We start from the raw sequence: 25834 nt of genomic DNA, 5'->3' as shown, positions 1-25834 counted from the left end.
TGTACGTGTGTATGTCATGTATATAGAACGCTTGGAGTATCATCGAGGCACACTTTTCACTTCAATTTGTGCGCAAAGTTTCTCGTATATTTAACTTTCGTTAACGCCATGATATACATGCGCGCGCGCGCGTCGGTTCGAATTCTTTTTCGCCTTCTTTCCTTTGTTCCACTCTTTATTGCGATTATGATTAAAAACTTTTCGTTCGTTAAAATCTATCGAGTGGCATGTGCATGCGCTAGTGCGTTTATTCAAGTATATATGTATTCCGTGCCAAGGTTGTTTTATAGTTTCTAAATAGAAAAAAGTGCATGGATTTATAAGCATTAAGCTCGTGAGCGCACAGGAGCCGGTTGTATACAGTACGCGATTACATAATGTATTAGTGGCGCGCACTTGCATATTTGAATACATTTCCTTGACAAAAGCTCGGGCATGATTCGATAAATTTTTTGCTTACGTGTTTAAAAATCATTGCAGTTTTTTTTTCATACTGGCGCAAGAACGTATTCCCGGCGACTTTCTAAAGTTTCTATATGTGTGATAAAAGAATCATAACGCAACGAGAGCGCCATATACGTATATTACTAGAAGTAACGCCCTGGGCTCGTGCTCGAATTAAATTTCTTATAACTTTGAATAACGCAACACAATATAATGCACGTATACGCGACCACCCCCTTGTCACGAATGCTTCATGTGCATTCATTGGTTGAATTCGTTTAAAGCGCAGCTCGTCAGCTTTCTCATAAAACCGCGATTAAATATATGCAAGATTTCAGATTGTGAAAATTATACAAATAAAATATCCGTCCCGATTTTTCGAATAATCAAAGTCGCGTTTTGGTATTAATTGTGCATTCAAACATTATCTTTGTTCGGCGTTGGATTCGAGATGTAAAGTTTTTACTTTTTTATTTTTCATATTAAGGTTATTAATATTAATTAGGGTCACTTTGCTCGACGCCAAGCGAAAATCGTTTATTCGAGCATAATGGACTTTGCTTCAAAAATTATTCAGAAAATTAAATTTTGTTCGTTGAAAAATCACCGTCGTTTTCCACATTGAGTTTAACAATCGAGTATAATAATCAAAAAATTTCGATTTTCGATAAAAGTAAATAGAGCTGGCGAATAAATAGGATTTGAACGGAGCGGCAGCCGCGTTGAAAGTAAAAATAGCCAAGAGAGAGAAAGAAAGCGAAAAGTGTTTCGGTAGAAATTTCTCAGGATAAATAGCGGATTGGTCGGACAGGCGTTTCGTCTTTCTTATACAAATCCTATGTGTAAATCTGCATACGTGTGTGCCTTCTCGCACATACACGCGCCCAAGCAAGAGTTATACAGCTACGAAAGATGGAAAGAGAAAGAGGGAGCGAGCAAGAGAGAGAGAGAGAGAGAGAGTTGCAGGTTCACGTCCTACTTACGAATATCGAACTAGAACGTAGCTAGGGCTCTGGCCCACACCCACAGCAGCACGTGCCTCACGACGCGATGTATGCACGTACCACTACGCGTACAGTATAACATCTACCATCACTAGCGGGTGGTAGTGCTGCTGCTGCTGAGAGTGTGTGTGCATATGTGCGCCGCTGCACACGTTGAGAGCCAGGCGTCGATGCAACTCAGGTTGAACGAAATGTTTTCGCGATATATAATACGCACGAGTAAAGATTGCTCGCGATTGCCGAGGCAAATTTTCTGCAGCTCTGAGTGATTATTGTCATATATCTTTTTTTTATTCTCTTTTAATCGAAAGAGTAATCGCTATGTACAGGCATGCATGTATAACAACCCTGCCATAAGAGCAAGCCCGCTCGTGTGTATGTGTGTTTACATTATGTATTTTGTGTACGAGCGCGAGTAATTTGTGCTTCAAGTTTATGACATAACGTTTCTACTTTAAACTGCTCAAAGTACGGACTTATTGAGTTTGTGATGTAAGGAGCAAAGTTACGTTTTAGGAAAACGCAAAGTTGGAGCCAAGTGTATTGAAATGAGCCTTGATTCAAGAAATATTTTCAAAAGGATTCAATAACTGATGAATAAAAGACATTGCGAACATCATTGAATCTGCAGAATCGTACTATAAGTGAAGTTTAAATCGAACTATGTTCGAACGTTTTATCGGAACTTCACTACTCGCCCACGTGTACCGAAGCCACATCGAGCTTTAAATATTGACGAAGTCGAATCGCAAGAAGTGCGCCTCGGAAAAATCCATTGGCGACTTTCGAAATTTCGAGAAAAAAAGTAAAAGATAAATAAATAAATAAAAATAAAATCGTCCATGCGAAAGTAACTTACCTACATATAGAACGAGCATCGAAAAGCTTGCCAAGACTTGGCTCGAATCTTTCGCTAATATTTCTACGATTCGTGTGTACATAACGGGCTCGACGATTGCGAGGCGCAGTGGTGCTGGTGATAGCAAAAACGACACTTTGCCCTCGGTGTAACGATGTTACACGCGAATGACAAGGAGCTCTCGATATTTTGTGCAGGCGAGCAAGCGTTTCCTCGCTCTATCTCTTTTCCTTCTCACACTAAATTATGTTAAAATCGTTTTTTTCCCGTCGGCACCGATGTGCGTTTTATATGCGCGAGCGTTATTACACTAGTCACCGCTGTGATGAATATAAGGTTATTGGGCGCATATGAATGGGTCCAGAAGTCGTTAATACTTGATACTTTTAAGCAAGAATTACGCAAAATCATCGTCATAAATTCTTAATTTATCGCCGCGTTAAAGTGACTTACGCATTTAGTACGCGTAATGCACAAATTGAGACGCAATGTCATCCGAAATGTTGCCTTCGAGAAAGTCCAAGTCAGTTAATTAAGTTCCATTTGCTTAAATGTGACCTGAACATTTTTGCGGAAAGTTACTACTAATATACTGAGAGTTATCAAAGTTTTAGATTAAAGGCAACGCGAATGTTATTGAATTACACTAGCCATTAGAGATTGTATTAGAGACTCCTAATTCCCTGTGAAACAATTTCAACATTCTACTATTAAAATTAGAGTTGATTTGAATGATATCACATCAAGAATAAACACAAAAATTTCATTTTTTCATTTAATTTTAACGAACATTTATGATTACACAAAATCTAAAAGTAAAACATGACATCTCATACTTCTGAGAACGAAGAAACAACCGAGTAATTTTAAAATCTAAGTAATCTCTACAAGCTTGTATCGTTTTATCCTTTCTTGTTATTCTGTGAAAACATTTTTTTATTTGCGCAAGATAATGTTGAATTGAATGAAAAATATAAAAAAAGAAACAAGGCCTAGAACCTTTAATTTACCTTAGTTTTTACTTTAAAAATTGTAGGTACAAAATTTAAAATAAAAAGAAAAAAGAAAATCAGTTAAAACCTCTGATAAGTAAAAGTTTCCGTCAAAAATACAAAAACAAATATTAAAAATAAAAAAAAAATTAATTTAAATGAAATTTTTAAATTTCTAGAAAATGTATCAATTCACTTCAACCTCTTTTTATTCATTAATATCACCTAAAAAGTGGTAAAAATCAGTTTTGGTCAGACATATTTTTCATGATGCATTGAATAAATAAACAAGCTTGTTAATTTTTTTACGAGAAATTTTACAATTTTAAAAACAAAAATCTTAATTTTTAATTTTTATTTGAAATTTAATAATCTTCTGGCATAGTAATTTTATCTCTCTGTCTGACGACTATACTTTTATATTTTGTTCATGAGAAATGAATTTTATACCCTTGAATCTGCAACTTCAAAAACACTTATTAAAATTTTACGTGAAAAAGTGATATAACATTGTGAAAAATTAGTGTCTATAAACTGCGAAACAATAGCTTTCTTTATCTCCCTTTATCTAATAGTTTTTAAGACTGTATAAAACCGAATAACTTTCACCGTATATTTGTATGTACATCAAATAAGTAGAAGTAAAATTAAAAATTATTCTTTCGTATTTTGATTCACTTAATAAATAATTTAATTGTGAAAGATCGATCAAGCGAAAAATGGATCTAAACTCGATACTTTGAAAGTACTAAAGCCAGGACATAATGAACATTTTTAAACGGGTTTTCTGCGATATGTTTTTCCAAAAAATTACGGGGGTATTAAAAATTACTACTGAATTAAGACACCTGCGTATTTTTTAGTAGAATATTTAATGGGAATCTCATCAAATGTGTTAGAAAATAATCAATTTAACTTGGCTACGGTATCTCCTCAATTAAAATAACACTTCGAGCATCAATGAAATGATTGAAGACTACATTGCCGACTAATTCATAAGAGCAGCACGTTGTACACGATTTGCCCGCGTATTGCATTGCTAATTACTGCGCTGGCTAGCGAGAAATGCATAAATGCCTACACGAGACTCATACGTGTAAAACGCCAAACAGAATATTCGATGTTGCCCCAATAGAGTGACTGCTCTAGACTTGGTATGCTTTTCAACTCTGAACGTTTTTCCCGCAAAAAAGAACGCATCGTGAAAGCTCTTTCAATGTCTGATCGATGATCATTTTCGCATACGCTGTGATATTCGTGATACTTAATTTTCCAACGGGTTCAAAGGAGTTTAACGAGTATTTATTCTTCAACGGAATTTTAATTTGGCTCCACTATTTATCTACGTTTAAAATCCGCCTACAGTAAAATTGAGTTAAAGGATTATTCTTTAATTTATATTCCTATAATTTTTTATCGCGTTCGTCAATATTTTCACAAGATTCTAACAGGAAGGCAAACCATGGGATATAAAAGACCGTTAAATTTTTCACACATCTTTTTATGCACAAAATTGAATGTCAATTCCAATAGCTAAATAAAAAAATGAAATTTAATTATATATCATCTGCACCAAAGTCAGAAGTTTCATTTAAATTATTTCATGTAACATGCTAAACACGTGCACATACGCTGAGTAAAGTATACTATTTACCGAGTATTTCATGTAAAAAAAAGTAATATCCTGCAAAAGCGATTGAAAAGTTTCCAATGGTGTTTGTCTCGTGAAGTTTGAATAGAATATTAAAGACTCCATTTATCATAAAGACTTTTTCGCCTATTATGTGGCATGCGTATACATATACCGTTTTATCTTCTTACACTTATTTATATTAAAAAACCAAACCGTTATCAAAATTTTTACATGAATGAAATAGATTATTAAATAATTTATTAAAAATCTACAACACTCTAAAACACAAAATATAAATGAATATATCATACTAACGTTGCAAATGAATGAACTGTTAGAAGCAATCATCAATCAGCATTCCATTTATTCAATTTAACCGACAACGTTCATATGCATTACTGTTGATACTTCAACGTGATTCAAAAGAGGAGTATTCGCAGTACTGATATCACTTGTAGATATTTAACTTTTTTGTTGTAAGCAATAGATGCCACAATAATAATCATTTTCACAGTTACCCGAAAAATATAATTGAATGACATGCCACTCAATTGGAAATAAAAATTGTCTCAACTTTTTTTTATATTGTTTGACCATTATTATACAATTATCATAAAAATTTAATTAATATTAATTTATTGTTACGGAGAGATAACTATATAAACGTAAAGAGGGTAAATTTTACTGTCAATACATAAATAATTTTTCCACGAATAACGAGCTTCATGAAAAATATGGAAATAAGTTCACCCTGCTCGAAATTCGTTGTGGTATTACAACTTTCGAATGTTTTACAGCGGAAAGTTCAAGGTTCGACTGAACAAGACCACCCACAATATAACTGTTAATTTCTCTCGAGTTGTATTGTTCCCCTTACTTTGGACACTCAAACACATAAATACATTTACTCACGGCACCTATAAGTAGAAGAGGTCAGTGAGTCGTCTAGCGGCTTCACAATGAAGAACACATAAGGACCCCCTACAGTACTGCCTTGACAATAATTTCGATTCTTCGAATATGCGGTAAATGCGATTAATTATTTTCCAGTGAAATAAATATTTAAATCATTTTATATTAATTCAAGTAAACTATTTTAAATTCACTTTTACACTTGGCGATTGCAAGAGTTTTTTGTCGATAAAAATTCCAAGAGTAACGTTAGTGTTTTTCACTTGAAAAAAAAAAGTAGGACAATCTACGTAATGCATACATGCATGTGATGTGTTTTCATTATTCGCTGCACATTGATCCAAGCTTTTCATACATATGCGGCTATTTGTGAATAACACTGTAGAAACACCATTATTCATCGCATGCATTTTTTATTGTTTAAAGAAGCTCGTGTACATTTCATTTGTGTAAAGATACATATAAGCATACATGGCTGATGATGATGAACCAAAATCGTTGAATTTACATTCATTAATTCATATTTTGTAGCTTGAAAAAAAATAAAACGAATCTCTTATCGGTGTGCAATATAATTATTTTCGGGAATACTAATTGAACCATTATCGATAACGATCTCGAATTAAATTGCCCCTTTTAAACGCTGTGATTCCTAATGAAGATACGGTTTTAAAATTATCATATTTTTCTAACACAAATTGATTTTCGTTAATTATTATCATAAACTGTTTTATAATACATCTGTTGCAAATCGTTTAACGCGATTATGAGCTGCGCGATAAAAGAGTACACTTTCCTTGACTCATGCCACAAGTGCATAATTATCAAACACTACAATTTACATCGATTTGTTGTTGTTTCTATGTACAACTGTATAATGTATGTTAACCTTAAAGAACATTTAAGAGTAAATTAATTTTTTCAAAGTTCAAAAAATGTCACAGTATTTTATCGAGCTTTAAAAAAAAGTAAAAAAAAGAAGCAGTTGAAAGTAATTGCAGGTAACGTATGATAACACGTCTGAGAATCAAATCACGTGAAATATTGCATAACGGCTCTGTTGACAGTTCCCACGAGTGACATTGCCCAGACTCACTAAATCAAAAAATTTATACATCGTCCTTCACGATAAGCACGTTTGTTTGAATCGTCTATATTCACACTCAAAGGCATCATGATGTTGTATACATACGGGTATACGTTACACAGATAACGATTACACACGCGTACCGTAGGCGCTCGTTCATTTACATAGATATGTAGGAGCACGTTATACAATGTATGTATAGAAAGGATCATTGCACTGTCACTTGAAGAGGGAGTGAGAGAACGATGGAAAGAGAGAGAGAGAGAGAGAGAGCAAAGGGCGGAGGCGGGCAGCGCCCGCTCGCCCGGAATGCCAAATCTGCGTTAGTCGCGCCATTTTTGGGGCGCTGGTGGCACTTATATTAGGCACCAGTACACGCGCGACTCGAGAAGAACAATTAGATCCCGCCAGACACGACGCCCAAGGTAATGGAACGCAAAAAAAATTGGCACACAGCGCATCCGGTTTTCGTTGTCTCGCCGCCGAGTGTCCAACTAACCGATCCTATCTCATGATGATGAAGTAATTTGATGATGCGTGCAGTTGCGTGCAGCGTAACGTTAATTTTATTTTAGATATTTTGTTTGAACAGCCAAGCGGGTTTCGATGGTTTTGTTGTTGGTTTTTATTTATTTTTGGTTGCAGTTGCATGTGGTGATGGTTGTTGGAGTTGAGACACTTACGTGCTGAGCGCTGGGCAGATGGGCCGTGACTGGCGACCCCCGAGGCGCAGGCCACAAGCACGCGCAGGCTGGAGCCGCGCGCATGTGCCACCCCGCCTCTTTCGTGCACACAAGCTTTTGCTCGTGTATAAACTTGTACACCAACACACGTGTACTCTCTCTCTCTCTCTCTCTCTCTCTCTCTCTCTCTCTCTCTCGATGTTCCTGAGCGAGGACTCAAAAAAGAGCGACGTTTTGGCGCCTCTTAGATCCTAGTCTCGCGCGATTTATAGCACGCACGCTATGTAACATTTGAGAGACGAGCTGCCGCTCATTCAACGTTAGATTCAAAGCTTTTCTCCCTTTATTGAGCCAAATGGTAATTTAAACACTTTTGATTGCGCTGACATCGTGATGATGATTTATTCATTATAACGGTATATTTTTCACGTGCGTCAAATTTTTCCATTCGTGAATTATTCACTTGTACAACTTGACACAATTCGAACTCTCAAAGTGTCGTACAAAAAGTTCCTACTCGTTTGTGTTTAAATATACAGGATACATGAAATCGTGAATTTTAGTTTTTTTGGATTAGAGTCAATAGGAAATTCTTTTCATAAAAATTAAATTTACTTAAAAACAAGAAATGATACTTACCTAAAATTGTTACATTTCAACTCTCGCCATTTTTATCACTCAGACTAGAATTTTAGAACACATTAAGAGTATAATTTTTATATCCGTTTAAACAGTAAATACTTCACTGTTTCTACCGATAACTTATATCTGTACTTGAAAATAAAAATAATAAGATGGATAAAAGGTAAGAGTAGGAAAATTATTAAACAAGGTTTGAATGATAATTCGAGAGCGATCAACTTAAAGGTGAAGGAAATCAGAGAAAACACAAATTGGTTATCCTGTGCCGATATTATTTTTTAGTATTTTTTGTGAAAAGCACTCATAACTGGTAAAAAAAACCGTTATCATTGGTTGATTAGTTTGACAATATTGAATCTTAATATAAAAATACTTCACTTATATTTAGTAATATTAAATCCAGTATCACTCGTTTTCAAAGGGATTTTCCGAAAAGCCATTTTGTAAAATGTACCCAAAATACTTTATCATATAAAAAACGTTTAATTCATACTCGAATTTTTATAACTACGTTAGATAACGCTCTGCCTCTTGGTAAGCTTTCGTCGGTATTAAATAGTGGGAGCTTGCGCAAGCTCCATCATCGAAAGAAGCGGGAACTGTTTTATCAACGAAAAAAGTGTTAGTATAAAGGGACATTAATTCCTTACTTACCTACAGCAGTAATTCTACTGTGCACAAATTAAAAAGTCAAAAACTCACCTGCAAAGATAAGTAAATCATTAGATTTGTGCTATTTATTAATTTAATAATTGTAAATGTTAATTTAAAACGTTAAGTTATTATATCACGCATATTGCGAAAAATTTATTTTCGCTCGTGAATTTTTTGATAACATTTCAATAATCTCGAAAAATAAATTTTGTGTTAATTCTCAAATGCTCATTTAATTAGCGGGGTTTTGAAAAAAAATAAGATCCAAACATGTTACTATAAACAATTTTTGCCGCATTATCGATTTTTGTTAGTTACCAAAAACTCTTTGGAAAGAAGCATTAGCAGAATTGAAGATATTTCACCCGCAAATGTTCAGAAAATTTCATGTCAGCGCTAATGAGTTAAGACGAGTATTAACTCTTTAAAAAAAAAATAAATCGTTCATTCATCCTAATTTACGCAACTTTTGAATTTGACGAGTTAGATATAAGAAACGACAATGGGCCAGATTAAAAAAGAATGAAATTGTTATACGTTTGGAAAATTTTACAGGATAAGAAGGCTCAAAATTTGTTAAGCGTTGCGTTTCAAATATAGCATTACTTTTCATTCAAAACAACTGACACTGACACGAAACTTCATTGCACGAGACTCCACGAGTCCATGTATATTCATACGTGAAGTAATGTGGCTTTACATATTGTATACCTAAATACATATTGCCCTGAAAAACCTTGGCCTCTTGCGTGATGTAATATTGGGATATGTATGACGAAGGGCTTTCATTCGACACACATTTGGAATGACATAACGAGATCGTCACAAGGGCGCGAAATTAAAATTAAAATTCCATGAAGTCAACAAAAAATATGTTAAAAATTCTTTTCCAGCAAAAAAGCAAGTTTTCATGTTAACAGAGTAAATGTTTCTTGCACATTCAGGATTGAGTATTGTAGAATTTGGATTTGACCTTAATATCAGTTCTATTATTCCATATGTGCTCGAGAACATCAATAAATGTTCTCATTTTTTGCTTTTGATCACATTTGTTTGCATACAAGCTTTTCAATAATTTCAATCAAAATTCTACAAAACTCAATCCTCCAAGAGCATCTTTCTGAAGATTTTGATTTGACCTAGAGTTCTCTACCATAAAAACTCTGCTCTGAACCTTACGGACAGTGCAAAAATGCTAAAATAGCAAAAATAAGCTATTTTTAGATACAGTGTGCAATTGCAACATTTTTTGTTCGTACTTGAGAGCTCAAAGATGTAACTTTTATGTAGTAAAGGTAGATTGTCTCAAAACTGCAGTTTGTACCATAAAAATAGCATAAGGGGAAAAATTGGTGTATAAGCTCACAAAAAAATGAATAACAATTTGAAATATTTTATTGTTCTATAACAAAATTAAGAATATTTATGGGAAAGATTTTCTAAAATTATATAGCGTATTCATGTGACTTCAGAAGTCTTCATTGCGTTCAATGCCTCCAGACAAATTTCACGCTTCTAAGGTTTGCTTTGAATGTGAACATTCCCTATATGAACTTTGAGGTAATATTTTTCTCCAAATGCTTTGTGATAAATCTTATATTCGAAAGTTTTTTCTTGATCATGTACTGCATTTATGTGAGATTTGAGGTTATTCTTGCGGTAAATAATTTGTGACTCATGTCAACTCTCAAATCAAAGGGTTTGCTCCCATCATGTACTGTTATGATATGCCTTTTGAGATGAGACTGATGTCCGAATGATTTGTGACAAGTCTAACATCCAAAAGGTTTGATACGAACGTAAACTGCATTTATGTGCTTATCGAAATTACCTCTGGATGAAAATGATCTGTGACAATAATCACACTCGAAAAGTTTGATGCAATCATGTATGATGATTTTTGACAAATCTCACATTCAAAGGGCTTTCTGCTATCGTGTAATGAATTAATATAGTTCTTGAGATCACCATTGTATCTATACGATTTGTGAATACGTATGCAATATCATCATGTACTGCAATTTTATAGCACTGCGGGGCATTAGTTCACATTTATGACACGCTTTTTGGTGACATAAGTCGCACTTTACGTCACCCCGTCGTTCCCATCATCACACTCGCTGCTCTCGTGTGCTAACCCCACTTTTCCGTACCAGAAAGTGCGACTCATGACTCGGAAAAGGGGGCATAAATGTGAAATTAGCTTAGTGCTATAAAATTGAGTACGATACTCGGTGCTTGGGTCCTAAACTGCGCCGTGCCGTAAAGTGTTACTTATAGCACTTGTATCGTAAAGTACTAATATAAGATTTGAGGATATCCTTGTGGACATATAACTTGTGACAAATATAGCATGCAAAGGTCTTGCTACGATCATGAACTGTCTTAAGGAGGTACCTCCGAGCAGAACTACCAACTGTGAAAAACTCAATATTTTTACTGCTCGGCTGGTGTCGTTAATCTCAAGAAGTTTATAATTAAACTTGTAAAATTTTGTTATTTTTCAATCATATTTTATAAAAAAAAATGTTTATATTGCATAAAACATTATTGATATAAAATTAAACAACCCATTATTTATTTAATTTTGAATTTCTATCAATGATAGGTCATTATAGTCTTCGTTATAAATAATATAAGATATTTGCGTTTCGCTGAGAAATTCAAAAATGTTAGGTTATGTCATCCGCTCCCGCCGGCGAAATTCTGGTCAAATGTCCCGAGATTAGTGTCAATAAATTATTATTAATTAATTGAGCATTAAAAAGGTATCCAATGTCTACGAAAATTTAACCGTACGTTCTTTGGTAGTTAATTATGATACACATAAAATTTTACTCGAATCTTTTCGGTAAATTTTGAGATATTCTCTTGTAACTGACTTTCTCATTCGACTCAATGTTAAATTGAAATACGAATATCTTCTAAACGAAGTACTGAACTTGCATACAATTTTGCAAGTTCATTTGTATCATTAAAAAGGATTAGTGTACGAAGTTTGAGTCAAATCTCTTCGGTAAATTTTGAGCGGAGGTACCTCCTTAATGTATCTCTTGACACTATTCTGTGTAGCGATTGCAAATACTGTATGTATTTTAGGGAGGTGACCGCGCGATTGTGATGGCTCTTTGGCGATATTTTTCGCCTCTACCGTGTATTGGTTGTAGTAATATACTCCAATACACAGATACACTCGCATTTCATTTAAGTTACACTTAAAATATTTTCAATTGAAGTTCAATTAGTTATTGTAACATGCAGATAGAAGTAAAGTATGGAAGTCGCATAGGTAATTTTACAAAGTACATTTCTACATCTTCTACGTTTAAAAAAGTGATGGCTTGATTACGTTTTCGAAATAAATATGGTTTCATTAATCGTAGATGGTGTGAGTAGCATTAAGCTCACATTTTTAAATTTTTCTAGAATGATATATAATCAATATACCATAATATAGCTTGTTGGAGCGCAGTTCACTGAAGACGCTAATTTTATTTGAAAGCTTATACAATTTTTTTTTAAATGATATAAGAACAATAATTTATTGAGTCACATAAAAATTAATGCAAGAAATAAATTTATATTCTTGATCTAATTATAAAATTTGACTCTCCCGTATGTGAGTAAACGTACACGATATATATACATAAAAACCGCAAATTTATTCAAAATAATATAAATTTTGCATAATCCGACTAATACATCTATTATTTTCGTTCTACAGTCTATTAATTTCATGTTATTAAATATGTTTTTCATCAAAACTCATTAGCTCAAGAATGCCGCCTTACCACCTGTGAAATATTACTCTTATAAATTTCATGCTCAAGTAAGCATTCTCCTTTTAGAAAGTTTGCTTGTGGGTATTGGTAAATTGAGTGTTAAAAAAAACTTATCGATCAGAGGTTAGCTACAATACCCCCGAGTAGCTTCGTTTTGCGATAAAAATATTATCGCAATTTCTTATATCAAGAAAAGAACACATTTAATAGATTTACCATTTGCTTTTATTCTCAGCATCACTTTACGCAAAAAATTGTGCTACTCTAAATTGACATGAAACTTGACTCTAGAAAGAATTAATTTGCACGGAAAATATGATAGATCGTCTTGAGTAGTACGTTGCAAGAATGTTCTACCCATGTACAGTGATAAGACGAAAACAATTTAGATCAATTTCCCCCCAAGTCATAGAGTCACTTAAGTCTAAATGAAAAAATAAATTGTGCGGAAAATGCAGGCTTTTAGATTGGAAGAACAAATTTTCGATTTAATTGGTATTAAATTGTCAATTCACTCTGGATACATACATCTGAACCCGTTCAATAGGACTCAATTTTATAGGATGAGCTCACGAAAATTTCTGTAAATGTTGAAATTTAATTTATACGAAAGCTACTTAAATTAAATTTACATTTTTAATGCCTTATAAATCTATAATATTTTGACTTTTTATATGTCTTTTAACGTTATCAAATACTCGTTTATGAAGTTAAATTCAGCCAGGGATAGTTTTAATCTATTAAATTCTAATTTTAATGCGATTTATACTATACTTATACTGGCGTTATGATAGGTAAATCTAAACTCATTTTGCTTTTTTTGTTATTCAATTAGACTTATTGTCATGCCAGTGAATAACCCTCTGGAAAAATATGTTATGGAAAAATATTATATAATTTTTAAAAGAGTAAAATTTTGACGGGTATCTACAATTTGTTCGGAAATGTAACATTTTCATCATAAAGTTATATTAAAAAAAATACAGGAACTTATTTTGAAAACGGTCACATTCTTGCATTAATATAACATTTTCTAGGAAATGTAACATTCTTACCATAATTTAACAATTACTAAAAGATATAAATTTTCTCGGAAAAAGTAACACTGCAATGTAATATTTGTTACAAAATGTAAGATTCTTAAAATAATTAAACATTTGTTAAAAAATGTAACATTCTAATCGAATATATGTTAAGGTTAAAAGTTAAAGTATTTTTTCGATTTTAAAAAGATACATTTCTCCGTTCAGACGAAGATATAAGATTATTCATTGTTTTTCATAGTTTGATGATAATTTTTTATTTAAACTTTTATTTATGCCTTGAAGCAAATTGAAGATATTTTTTAATTCGAATGTACAGTGATACTTTTTCTTAAAACGTCCAGCTACAACCATATTCTGTTGTTAATATTTAAAATTATACTCAATCTAATTTGTATAATTCTTTTTTTCTATCATATTTCTAAAATATTTATTTTACAAGTCTTTATAATAGCATCTTTGAAATTGAAGATATCGTTTGTAAAAATGTTGATATAAATATGTTGGGAAAGGGACACTTGTGTGACATTTTTCAATATTTTTATTTCTTGAAGAATTTTACTATCCTCGAGTTCAGTAAAGTACTCGCGCAAACAAATATCTTCCTATTTCAATGTACGAAGTAGGATTATTATTTGATAGTGTATGCATTTAAAATCTTAATAAAGCTAAACAATATTTCATACTATCGTACATGGTCTGGTTTTGAAAGCCATTAATTAAACCTCGAAGATACGTGCTTACGATCGAGCGTAATAAAGTACCTGGTGGGGTGCTAGACATGTCACCCTCTACGTGACGCTGTTTACATGCACGAACACACATACACGTGCAAAACTCGCCTACCGGAGACAATCGAGTAATCTCCATGGATATGACCCACCGAAGCACTCTGGAGTCTGACTCATAGCTACGTTTAATATATAGATTTCTTATGCATTGACGCAAACAACACTCAGATGGTCGATCACATTCGAGAGGTTGGACAATTTGTTGTAATAATAAAACATTCGAGCATATCACTTTAACATTGATTATGTAAAGATAAACAATTCTCACAAACGCAACGGGTACTCAATATAATTGTGTAATAGTTGGGAAATGCATTCTCTGCTAATACCTAAAGTCGGCCTCTATACATATTCAATGAGAAAGCTTCGCTAAATTGATCTGTAACGAGCTCGCCGTACAACAATTGCCATGTGCGTGTTAATGTACAAGAGCACGTGAATTAGAAATCGCTGTAAATACCGATTAAACGTAATTTATTTAGTACGTACAGTGAACGTTTTATTCTTCTTATTTATTTATTCTTACTTCTATCACGAGCTGATGTCTGAACATCCTTGAATTTTTCAGTACACACCTACCGGTCAATGAATTTTAAACTGAATTTGGTGCTGTGTGCTGAAAGTTACTTGTTCTAATATAATTACTGTGCATTTTTGTTTTTAATAGGCTTTTTAGAGATGTTGAAAATTTAGAAAAATAAAAATTGCTTCTTCAGAATGGAAAAGTATCACAGAGTCAAACTATGGTGATTTTCTATTATAGAATATAGCAATTTTTACTATATAGGCTTTCTCTCCGTGTATGCAAGTGACCTCTAATGTGTGAGGTACCTTCCGCAGTATCTATGCGCTATGGAGAAATATTGAACCACCTCGACGTCCTGCATTTCTATGTAAATGATGCTCAGCTGTCGAGTCTTCCGGGAATATAGATGACGCACTTTCGCATCGGTGCTACTCGCGATGTGAAAAAAAGACTGGTATAACAGATTGTAACATATACATAGCCACATTAGTATCTAGAAACATAGTGTGGAATATACTACAGCCGAGAAGCACTTCTAGATAAAAAATTGCATACAAAACGTGTACATTTTTTCCACGTTAAAACATATTTTGTGTGAATTATAATTTTTTAATCAGCGACAGTCATTTTATTAAAGGAGCAATTTAATTAGTATAAAAACTAACTTTAAAAACATTTCAAAAAAATAAAAAACTCAATCAAGAATATCTTGGGTTAATTATTTATTTTACCTCAAGTTTATAAGTTAATTATGAAAAATATATTAAATGTACTTTAAGAAGAAAACCTTTTTTATTTTGTAGTTTTAAAAGAAATACACGAAGCTTTGGGTTTGCTTTGATAATGTTTTAAAATCAAGGCAAGACAAAATGTATAATTGTGTTTTTTAACTAATGATGATTTGATTATTTGGTTTTTGTGTAATAACATTTATAATATACATATATTGAATAAATTTAACCGATAACAGTTTAATTAACTATTTGATTGGTCTCAATTGCAAATCCTTGATACACAATATCTTGCCCTGTCGGATGTAACCAAAGCAAGTCAGTTTGCGAACTTCGAGCATTATTTGCTCAAAATACACCGTACGCGTAATTCTTGAATATCTGGACTGAAGCTATAGTATTGCACACCGAAAATGCAGAGTGGCTTTGTAACGCAGACACGACGATGAATATTAATTATCTTCTGTCCGATTTGCTTGCATACAAGACGTTTTCTTTGATGTTATTTTACACATTCTCGCGGCAGAAATTACTTTTTATTATGTATAAATGCTAAATAATAGTTAATTACTTACTATTAGGTTCATTGAATTTGTAAGACGAAGAAAACTGGAGTAGGGAATTCTGTAAATAACTTATTCATAGTGATCAGAGAATTATAAAATAAAATTCACCAGTATTTGTGTTGCAAAGCAAATAGCACTGAATAGGAATTTGCCGTCCATTATCACGTACAGTTGACATGTAGAATAAACATGAAGGCCCTAGCATACATCTCGCCATATAATGATCCTTACTATATGGACACGATATGTTGCAGTTAAAGTCATTATTTTCGAAAATGGCATACCTATTTATCGTGTAATTTATGCATAATGCTCTTCAAATGCTTCAAGTATGTGATAAAGATTATCATTAAAAAATTGATCAATTTTGATGCGGATAATTTCCTACACTAGATTAATAATGTCGCAATGGATCACTTGCATCGCCTGGCTATATCCTTTACCAGTAATTCTTCTATTTGAAAATTGTATAGCAAACATAATAGTGAGTATGCCTAAAAACCACCTGAAAGGAAATTAAAAGGCTTTCGAACGGCACACTTTTGCTAACGAAAAATTTGTCTGAGGATTTCAACTACTTCTTCTATCAGGTATATCCTTGGTCTAGCAATTCAACATACGACAAACTTTTCCAGTTACAGTAAATAAATGTAATAAATACTCTTAGCGTAGCTCGGGCAACGAAAGCATAGTGGCTGACTTTAGAATCAGTTATAATGGCGAGTGCTAATGTATTTCTTTAGGGTAGTCAAAGACTGCAGAAAAATATACCAATAACCATGCCGTAAACTTTTTTTCTGGTGTACAAGCAGATAAAATGAATGCAATGAACTGCGCATCTAAATTATAATATAAAAAAGTATGAATTTTATCAACTACCAGCATTCGATTATCAGCCCAGATTTTTTTCACTTATAGTTCAGAGCCACGAACGAGGCGAACACTTAGTTAGCTACGCTGGATTTTTGATAAATCTAACGTAATGATAGACAAGTTTGAATTGATCAAATACACATTCATAAAAAATTATGATATATTTACTTGATTTAAACCAAAAAATATTTTCTAAATTTTTCCAAAATTAGTAAAAGTTCTCACCATTTTTCTCGAATTATGTGAGTGGCAAGTGAAAGTTTGCGTGGGGGTGGCACTTTTTCTAAACCGCTACTTTTTACGATACAACGAATAAGACTTCTCATCAATCATAAAAAAACTTACAATCGATTGATCGAAAATTTAATTCCAGGGTCATTAGCAGAAACAATTACATGAAAACTCTATTTTATTATTTTTGATCTAGTCTTTTAACTTTCAATTCTAAAGTTTTCAAACAACATTTTGCATCAATAAAAACTGATAAGCAGATTTACCGATCGAAATAAAAATTTGGGGGTATATATTTTATCTTTAAGGAAGGTTTGATAACGTTCATTAATTTAATTTTTAGAAAAATTTTCAATTAAACTTTTCAATTTACGTAAGTACTAACTCATTTATTAATTCTACTTTTTTATGAAATTAGTAGCTTACAATGTGACTAAAGGCGAGACCTAAGTGTAGTAAAAATGATTTATCCGTTTGTCATAAAAAAGCGCGCTGTAAGTTAGATTTTGAGCCATGCAGTGGTAAGGATACTTCAACAACTAGTTCAGATTAGCTAGTTCGCGAATTAATTATCAACAGTCTTACTTTATAATACAAGTGAAAAAAATGAGTTGATAAAGCCCATAAGAAAACTTGTAAAATTGAAATTTTACCTTATTTAAAAAAAAATTTTAAAAAGTGAATTTATGTGAACTTAAAAGAATAGCTGCGCTTACAATATTTTTTTCTTTCATCAGAAAAATATTAATTTTTTTAGTCATCATGAAAGCGCATCCCATATTTATAAGAATTCAATAATATAAAGCTGTTCATTCTCTTATCGTGTATTATTGTTACGTGTCAAGGGAATGAGAATTTTTCTTTTTCGCAATTTGATTGTACATATCATAAGCTAACATGCACATGTTGGTTCTTTTAGTCAATTTACTATATGTTACAGTTTATGAGATAATGTAATATTGATTTGTCAAAAATAAGCTTACAAATTAGCTTCTGAAGCATAAAAGAATATTATATGTAAAATATTACTGTCTGCCAAGATAAGAAATGAAGGCATAAATTCAATTTAATCTGATGATCTTGAAGACGAAAATTTAAAAAACTGCAGGATTCGCGTTTTATAAGATAAAGTTAATTACAACTTGGAAAAAATTAGCCCACGTTTTAATTTATATATCTAGTCCAGGAAAATTCACATTTAATTATAATAGTTTCTCTTAAGTGATTCTCTGACTTTTTCATGACTTTTCATGTATTATCGATAATTTTTATGTAAAAAATATGCAGCCGAAATTTGGATACAAAAGCTCATTAATAATTCTATGTAGTACAATTGAGTATGTTTCAGTTTGCGGAAAGCATAATTTTCATGGAATTTCGATAATTTCGTTTTTTTTAACTTATACATGACGTTTCTAAGATAAATCAATCGAGTTTTTACTTTAGATACTATTTTTATTTTTGATTAATGTTGATCAAAATATTAAAAGACTTCCCTGTTGTTATTTATTCAGTTTTAGATGACTTGGTGCAATTTTATGCGCACAAAGAATTAAAAATTTGATCTTAAAGATATTTAAAATAAAATTTAAATAAAGTGTTGCAAAACAACACTTCATTAACCTCGCTACGCTAGGGTGAAAACTACTTTTGGATGAGTCAAATGCTTCGCGCACTTGTTACAAAATATACTATATAGACGGGTGTTACAATAGTATATTTTGTAACAAGTCAACTTCCTCGCGGACTAGTTGCAAACGATATTTTTCAACTCTGCTTGCGAGAAACTAGGCTTTTTTGACGATTTAACCTTTTAACGCCCAAAATTGCAATTTTGCGCATAAATGTTTGATCAATTGAAAACCATAGATAAAGTTGATGCTTTTTCTTGAAAACTTATACCCAGGGGTTTTTGGGTGTGTTCTTTCAGAATCCGGTACTATTTTTGCAAAATATTAACAAAATCATTGTTATTATGCAAATGAAAAAAAAACGTGATTTTTCGATTCGAAAATTTTTTTAAAAGTCGATTTTCAACCTTTTCCTGCTCTCGGAGGGCTCTGGAAACCCCAAAAGTCGTGCAATTTTGCTATAAACCTTCGAGAAAAACATTATCGGGATTTTCATCTAGCCCCTTTGCTTCTAAAATTGCGGATTTAGACCATGCAGCTGTATCAAACTTCATCAATTTTTTTCTCAACAACCGTAAGCTTGACGGAAAATTTTTATAGGACAAAAAGGGTTTGAAATCTTTCAGAGAATACGTGTGAATTTTTTCAGAATTTTTGAAAATATTTTCGATTTTTCAAAATTCGATTATTTTGCAAAATATTCAAAATTCATCCGAAAATTCTGAAAAAATTCACACTTATTCTTTGGACGATTACAAACACTTTTTGTTCAATAAATTTTTTTTCTAAAGTCAATAATGAGCGAGTAAAGTATTTTTAACTATACAATCAGAAAAATACTTTAAGAATTTTGTACTCGCTCATTATTGACTTTAGAAAAAAAATTTATTGAACAAAAAGTGTTTGTAATCGTCCAAAGAATAAGTGTGAATTTTTTCAGAATTTTCGGATGAATTTTGAATATTTTGCAAAATAATCGAATTTTGAAAAATCGAAAATATTTTCAAAAATTCTGAAAAAATTCACACGTATTCTCTGAAAGATTTCAAACCCTTTTTGTCCTATAAAAATTTTCCGTCAAGCTTACGGTTGTCGAGAAAAAAATTGATGAAGTTTGATACAGCTGCATGGTCTAAATCCGCCATTTTAGAAGCAAAGGGGCTAGATGAAAATCCCGATAATGTTTTTCTCGAAGGTTTATAGCAAAATTGCACGACTTTTGGGGTTTCCAGAGCCCTCCGAGAGCAGGAAAAGGTTGGAAATCGACTTTTAAAAAAATTTTCGAATCGAAAAATCACGTTTTTTTTTCATTTGCATAATAAACAATGATTTTGTTAATATTTTGCAAAAATAGTACCGGATTTTGAAAGAACACACCCAAAAACCCCTGGGTATAAGTTTTCGAGAAAAAACATCAACTTTATCTATGGTTTTCAATCGATCAAACATTTATGCGCAAATTTGCAATTTTGGGCGTTAAAGGGTTAAGGTTAGAAAATCCGTGTTTCGCGCACGTAGCGTTAAAAAGGTATTATCTTGTTTCATGAATGGTTCCGACTATCAAATAAAATATTAAAAGTTAGGTTAATTAAAATATAAGACTCTACTTTAGGAATCTCACAGGTTGCTTTTGGAAGAATTCAAATTTGACATACACAAGACCATCACCCCACGCAAAAGATCTATATGAATAGCGAGAACTTTGTATAGAAAATGCATCCGTATTTCTGTATACCGCGTGTGCAAGGTGTTACACAACGAGAAAAGTTACCAGCACCCCGGGACAGAGTAACCTTACAAAATCATGTTTTCATAAAATTGTTGATCCAGCTGACCAACTATTAATTTGAATAAGAGACAAAAGGACACAGTCTTTCTTGAAAATGTGTATGCCGTTACTTTGTAAACGTTATGAATTTATCAACGTTGTAAACGTTCATACGATACATGGTTTTTCACCAAATTCATATTACATTTTATCTTCTTCACATACATTGAAAATTGTTAAAATCAGTTTTTCAATAAAAGTCTCGAACGTGTTTATAAAAAGAAAGTCAAATCAAATTATCTAGGTATGATAGATTTGTGGGTACGATTAGTCTGCACTATATGCATAATAAACTGGTACTTTGCTATGTACAATTTTTATGCAACATTTATATCCTTCGAGAAATTATAAAAAAATGCCATAAAGATAATCGGTGATTCACATACAAGTTACTTTTTTTACCTATTGAGGAGTTTTTATAATAAAAAATGAACTTTTTATCGTCTGTATCTCGTTTGACCTTCTTTCTGTTTTTAAACTATAATGAGCCATCAGTATAATATTATATTATACGGTTACGAGCTATGAGTTTGATCTTTAGGGAAAGATTCTAAATATTTATATTAATGAAGTCGGGATTTGTGAAAAATATCAACTGAGAAAATAAATTGTAAAATTATATTTTAAAACTTTGTATTCCTTGATATCCTAAATGATTAAATGTGACAAGAATAATTGTTAGTGTACATACATATACTTTTTATCACTTGACTATTAGAAAATAAAAAAATTGTATATCATCAAAATTGTATTGTTCTAATAATTTAAAGCCGTAAAGTTCTAAATGAAAAAAATTTGATTTTGAAGGATTTATAATTTTTTGATATATAAAAAAGTATTGCTCCTGGAGAAATAAAAAAATTATAGTAACGATTACGCATCTTGAACTGAAGTAAAATTAACTTCAAATGAGATTTTATCATTTTGAAGAAATTTTTAAAAAGCTAATTGTAAAGAGAAATTTTTTAATTACCTATCAATGAATCGATAAAAAATCATAATTCATCAAGATCTTGGCAATGCATTCATAAATTATAGACATAAATTGTCGGATTTTTTGTAGACCAAGATAAGTTACGCAGTCAAACTTTTTATTGATAGTATCTTTCAAGAGTTTATGAATTACTGTAAATTAATCATTTTGGTTTAAATTAAATTTATAAAAAAACAAGATAAAATTTTTATAAGATGTGAAATGATGAATACCATGGTAAAGTTTATCACGATGTAAATTTAATAGTATATTATTTTTCTTGACTTTGCAAGCACAAAAGAATTAATAATTTTTTGTTACTAATCCACAGTAATAATGAAATTTGACTTAAAATTTAATATCGAAACTAATCCTTCGTGAAAAACCACAACGGAATTGAAGATATTTGAAGTAGATTTAAAAACGCCAAGCTTTCCTCTATTTCCCGACTTCTTTCTAGTATTCTATTGCTATTACGCGTGAAATGCATATCAAATGTTTAAACTTCATATGTTACTTCGCTTTTATCATACATAATAAAGTTGATAATTTTATTGTATGTGGATCAACATTTTGGTGTAATCTATATCTATATTATTATTGAATTAAATTATTTTTACAATTATCAAAATAAATTAAATAATTTATAACGAGTAATTAATCGATTTAATTCGTTTATAAAAATTATCAGTTGTATCATGCTGAAACCTCATTAAAATATGCTTAAGAATCGTTTATCTATTAAGTTCTTATTGTTTATATAGATATACACTATAAAATATACATAAACATAAACTAATTCAAGAAAAGTTCATACTTGAAAAGTACGTGACAAGCGAACAAATCAATCGTTAATGAAACCTCGTAGTAAATGAAAGAAGAATATCCTACTTATTTGTCTCATTATTTCAAAAGATTCAGGTAATCAGAAAATTGAATGTAGAATAATATGGAATAATCAGTCTTATTTTTCTGCAATCAATAGCGAGGGAAATACAAAATTTAATCATTAAAAATTTATTTATACTATTTTACTAAAAACTCAAGCTCTTATATCATTTATATGACTGTAAAAATACGTCAAAATATATGTTTTGTCGGATTTAGAACTATTTAAGGATAAGTATATTCTGTTACTTATGCGACTAATTTGTTTCATATTAATAATTATTAATGTTAAAAAGTCTTTATAAATACAACTTACCCGCCGCATAACACGAAGGGAAAACGATGAAGTCTTCATATTCGTGGTTGCGGATTGTTCTTTGAGCCTTAGAGATCAAAAAATTTGTCGAAGAGGTTCAAAGCTTGAAACCCCGTTCGACGTTGATTAGTGGTCAACGGCGCCAAGCACTACTCGACACTTTAGCACCAAAACAGCGGTACTTTTTGCACGAGGAAAATATCGTAAGGGTTGCTACGTTAAAAGCCAAACCCTCGCTGTGCGAAACTACAGGTGGTCGCTGTTCTTTTCTCTCTTGAAACTCGCTCTTGCTATACTTCTCTAACGCTTTTCTGACTCCTCATTAACTCAAGAGCTTTTTTTATCTCTTCTTTTTTTTCGTAACTGGCAAATCTTTGCTGTGAACCGAAATTCTTATGATTCTCAAGTACTCCTTTTATTCACAGAAAATAATTCGTCGGAATAATATTGTATTCCTCGGCTCGAATTTGAAATAGCTCGCGGCGTGGCAGAGGATAAGAGAAATACAATTGGCTGCAAAACGGAGGAAATATTAGTATGTATGGTAATTTATAATCGCGTACACACGCTCGCTTGATCGCAACGCACAGCGACTGTTGATCGTCTGTGATGCGGAGCCGCTGGCTTTCATACATTGCGGCGGAGGTACGTATATATATAAATGTGCATCATCCATAGGAGGTGAAAGAGGGTGAGACAGAGGAACGGGTAGGGAGAGAAGGCGAGAGAGCGAGAAAAGAGAAACGTGAGCGCGCACGCTCGCCACCCCATCATCACACAAGGTCGCTTCTCTCTCCCTCCCGTGTCGGCGTATATATATCTTCAGCGGCGTGGTATACACGATCGAGTCTCTCTCTCTTTCTCTCCTCCTCTCAATTTCTTGAACGTAGTCTCGCTCTTTCGTGCCCGTATTTTCTCCAACTCATCTCCGGAGCTTTTTCGTTCTATGAGAGAATCATGACACGCACACAGCTCGACGCTGTACATAAAGGGTCACGAGCTTTTCTCGATGCGGATACGTACTAAAATACAAGCTTTCGATGTTATGGTTGATTTTGCGCACCAAACAAATTGCGAGTAAAAAATGTGAAGATGAAAGAGAATTAATAAATACGTATAGATAAAATATGTGCGCGGTTACGTTATGAAGGTTGCCAGAGAGAACCTCGAGACTAACTGTTGCGCAGCTTCTGCAAGCTCTTCAGCTTTACAATATAGGTATTTACTACAATACACGAGCTAAGCTGTGCATGCGGATGTTCGGGATGTTCGGTAGAGTGTCCTTGCGGCGTACTGACGCAATGATGAACTCCTGCACAGATGCGCTTCTACACAGCTGTGCTATAGGCTGCAAATTTATATTAATGACTTTAGCCCCGCATGATCGCTCGTAAAAATGTGTTTTCCTGTTCACCTGCTGCCACTGCCGCTCTATGTATATCAATATATATGAATTCACATCATGAACGAGGCAAATATACCCTGACTTATACGATCTGCACAGCGTATAAAGCTTTAGAGGATACACGTTGGAGATTGTCAGATCTACACAGATATATAAACGCACTAAAGCAGGTAATAAAACACGCGGATTGACGATAAGAGATTAAGTTTCAATATTTGATACGCTTCTGTCTCTATTGCGTATTTTTGATGGAATTTCACTGCTCCATGTGCGAAAGATGCGAGGCGGTGATCACCTCTGTGCCTTTTGATGCGTCCGGCCTGTATATATTAGTGCATATAAATCTAGATGAAATAGCTGTTGACAAATGGCCAATTAAAATGGAAAAAAACTATTTATTAAATATTATTTTTTCTCTATCATCAAAATTATGTAAGATTTATAGAAAAAAACATATTTTATCTTTCAAATAATATTGTATATTTTCTGTTTTCAATAATTGTTTCAGGATCCAATTATTTCTTACAATCTAAGTTCTGAGGTTATAGTCGGTAAGAATGTAATTCGATTCCAGTTATGATAGTTTATGAAATCCATTTTACTAATCTTGCAAAGAAAACGCGGAGCTGCAATGAGTTATGTTGAACGTAAATATTTGATATACGCTTCTGTGGTAAAAAATTTTGCGCAGTACGTAAAAAACTACGTATTTACAATCTCTAACAGTGTATACCATACCGCTGATTTTTTACGAAAAAAATAATGCTGTCAACAGATTGGCAAAACACTTTCTCGTAAAAAGGTGATTATTCTCATTTATATAAATGAATTCTATAAAAATATGTCGTAAAGACCTATTTTTCATGGTGTAATAAATTGAATATTCCACAAATCTTTACATTTCCGATCTTAAATTAAAATGTATCTACTTTTTTCTACAGTACTGTATAAATATTTAAAATGATGCGTTAATCCCGAAAAAAAATAATAATAAAAATTATTTCAATAAAAACGAAAATTTAAAAAGAAATTCATTATTTTTCTGATTTCTTCAGTCTTCTGAATGCACAAATCGAATTTTTATTATTGCTTACCCAAACTAACGTTTGGGTAGTTTGGTAACATTCAGTTTGGGAATAAGGAAAATCCCCAAACGGTTTTATGGTAAATGAAATATAATTATTTATTGCTTTGCTCAGTCTACTGCCTGAAAAGTCTTCAAACTTTTGAAAGTTTTTTGTTTTTAATTTCAAAGTAGCAAGAGGATTGATAAAAAGGTCTAAGTGAAATTTCTGACGTCAATAATAATCAATTTAGGCTTAATAGCCTATAGTAGTTGA

General features: G+C 32.3%; 1 protein-coding gene across 4 annotated transcripts in view; it reads right to left on the bottom strand.

The window, feature by feature from the left end:
• The window catches only part of LOC106650908 (neo-calmodulin-like), a 68352-nt gene extending 44688 nt beyond the window's left edge, over nt 1-23664 (bottom strand). For 2 of the 4 annotated variants that reach the window (XM_014369169.2, XM_014369171.2), the window contains exon 1: nt 7615-7696. Coding sequence is in view for 1 of the 4 variants with exons in the window: in XM_014369172.2 (XP_014224658.1) it covers nt 23090-23128 (39 nt within the window). In the remaining 3 variants the exon portion in view is untranslated. Of the gene's footprint in view, nt 1-7614; nt 7697-23089 lie in introns of those variants that run through there. The other 2 variants (XM_014369172.2, XM_023463086.1) reach the window with 2 other exon arrangements.
• Nucleotides 23665-25834: the final 2170 nt, after the last annotated feature.

Source organism: Trichogramma pretiosum, unplaced genomic scaffold (genome assembly GCF_000599845.2).
Source record: "Trichogramma pretiosum strain Unisexual culture from Peru unplaced genomic scaffold, Tpre_2.0 scaffold19, whole genome shotgun sequence".
NCBI classification, from domain to species: domain Eukaryota; kingdom Metazoa; phylum Arthropoda; class Insecta; order Hymenoptera; family Trichogrammatidae; genus Trichogramma; species Trichogramma pretiosum.
This window is presented reverse-complemented; position numbering and strand designations above follow the sequence as displayed.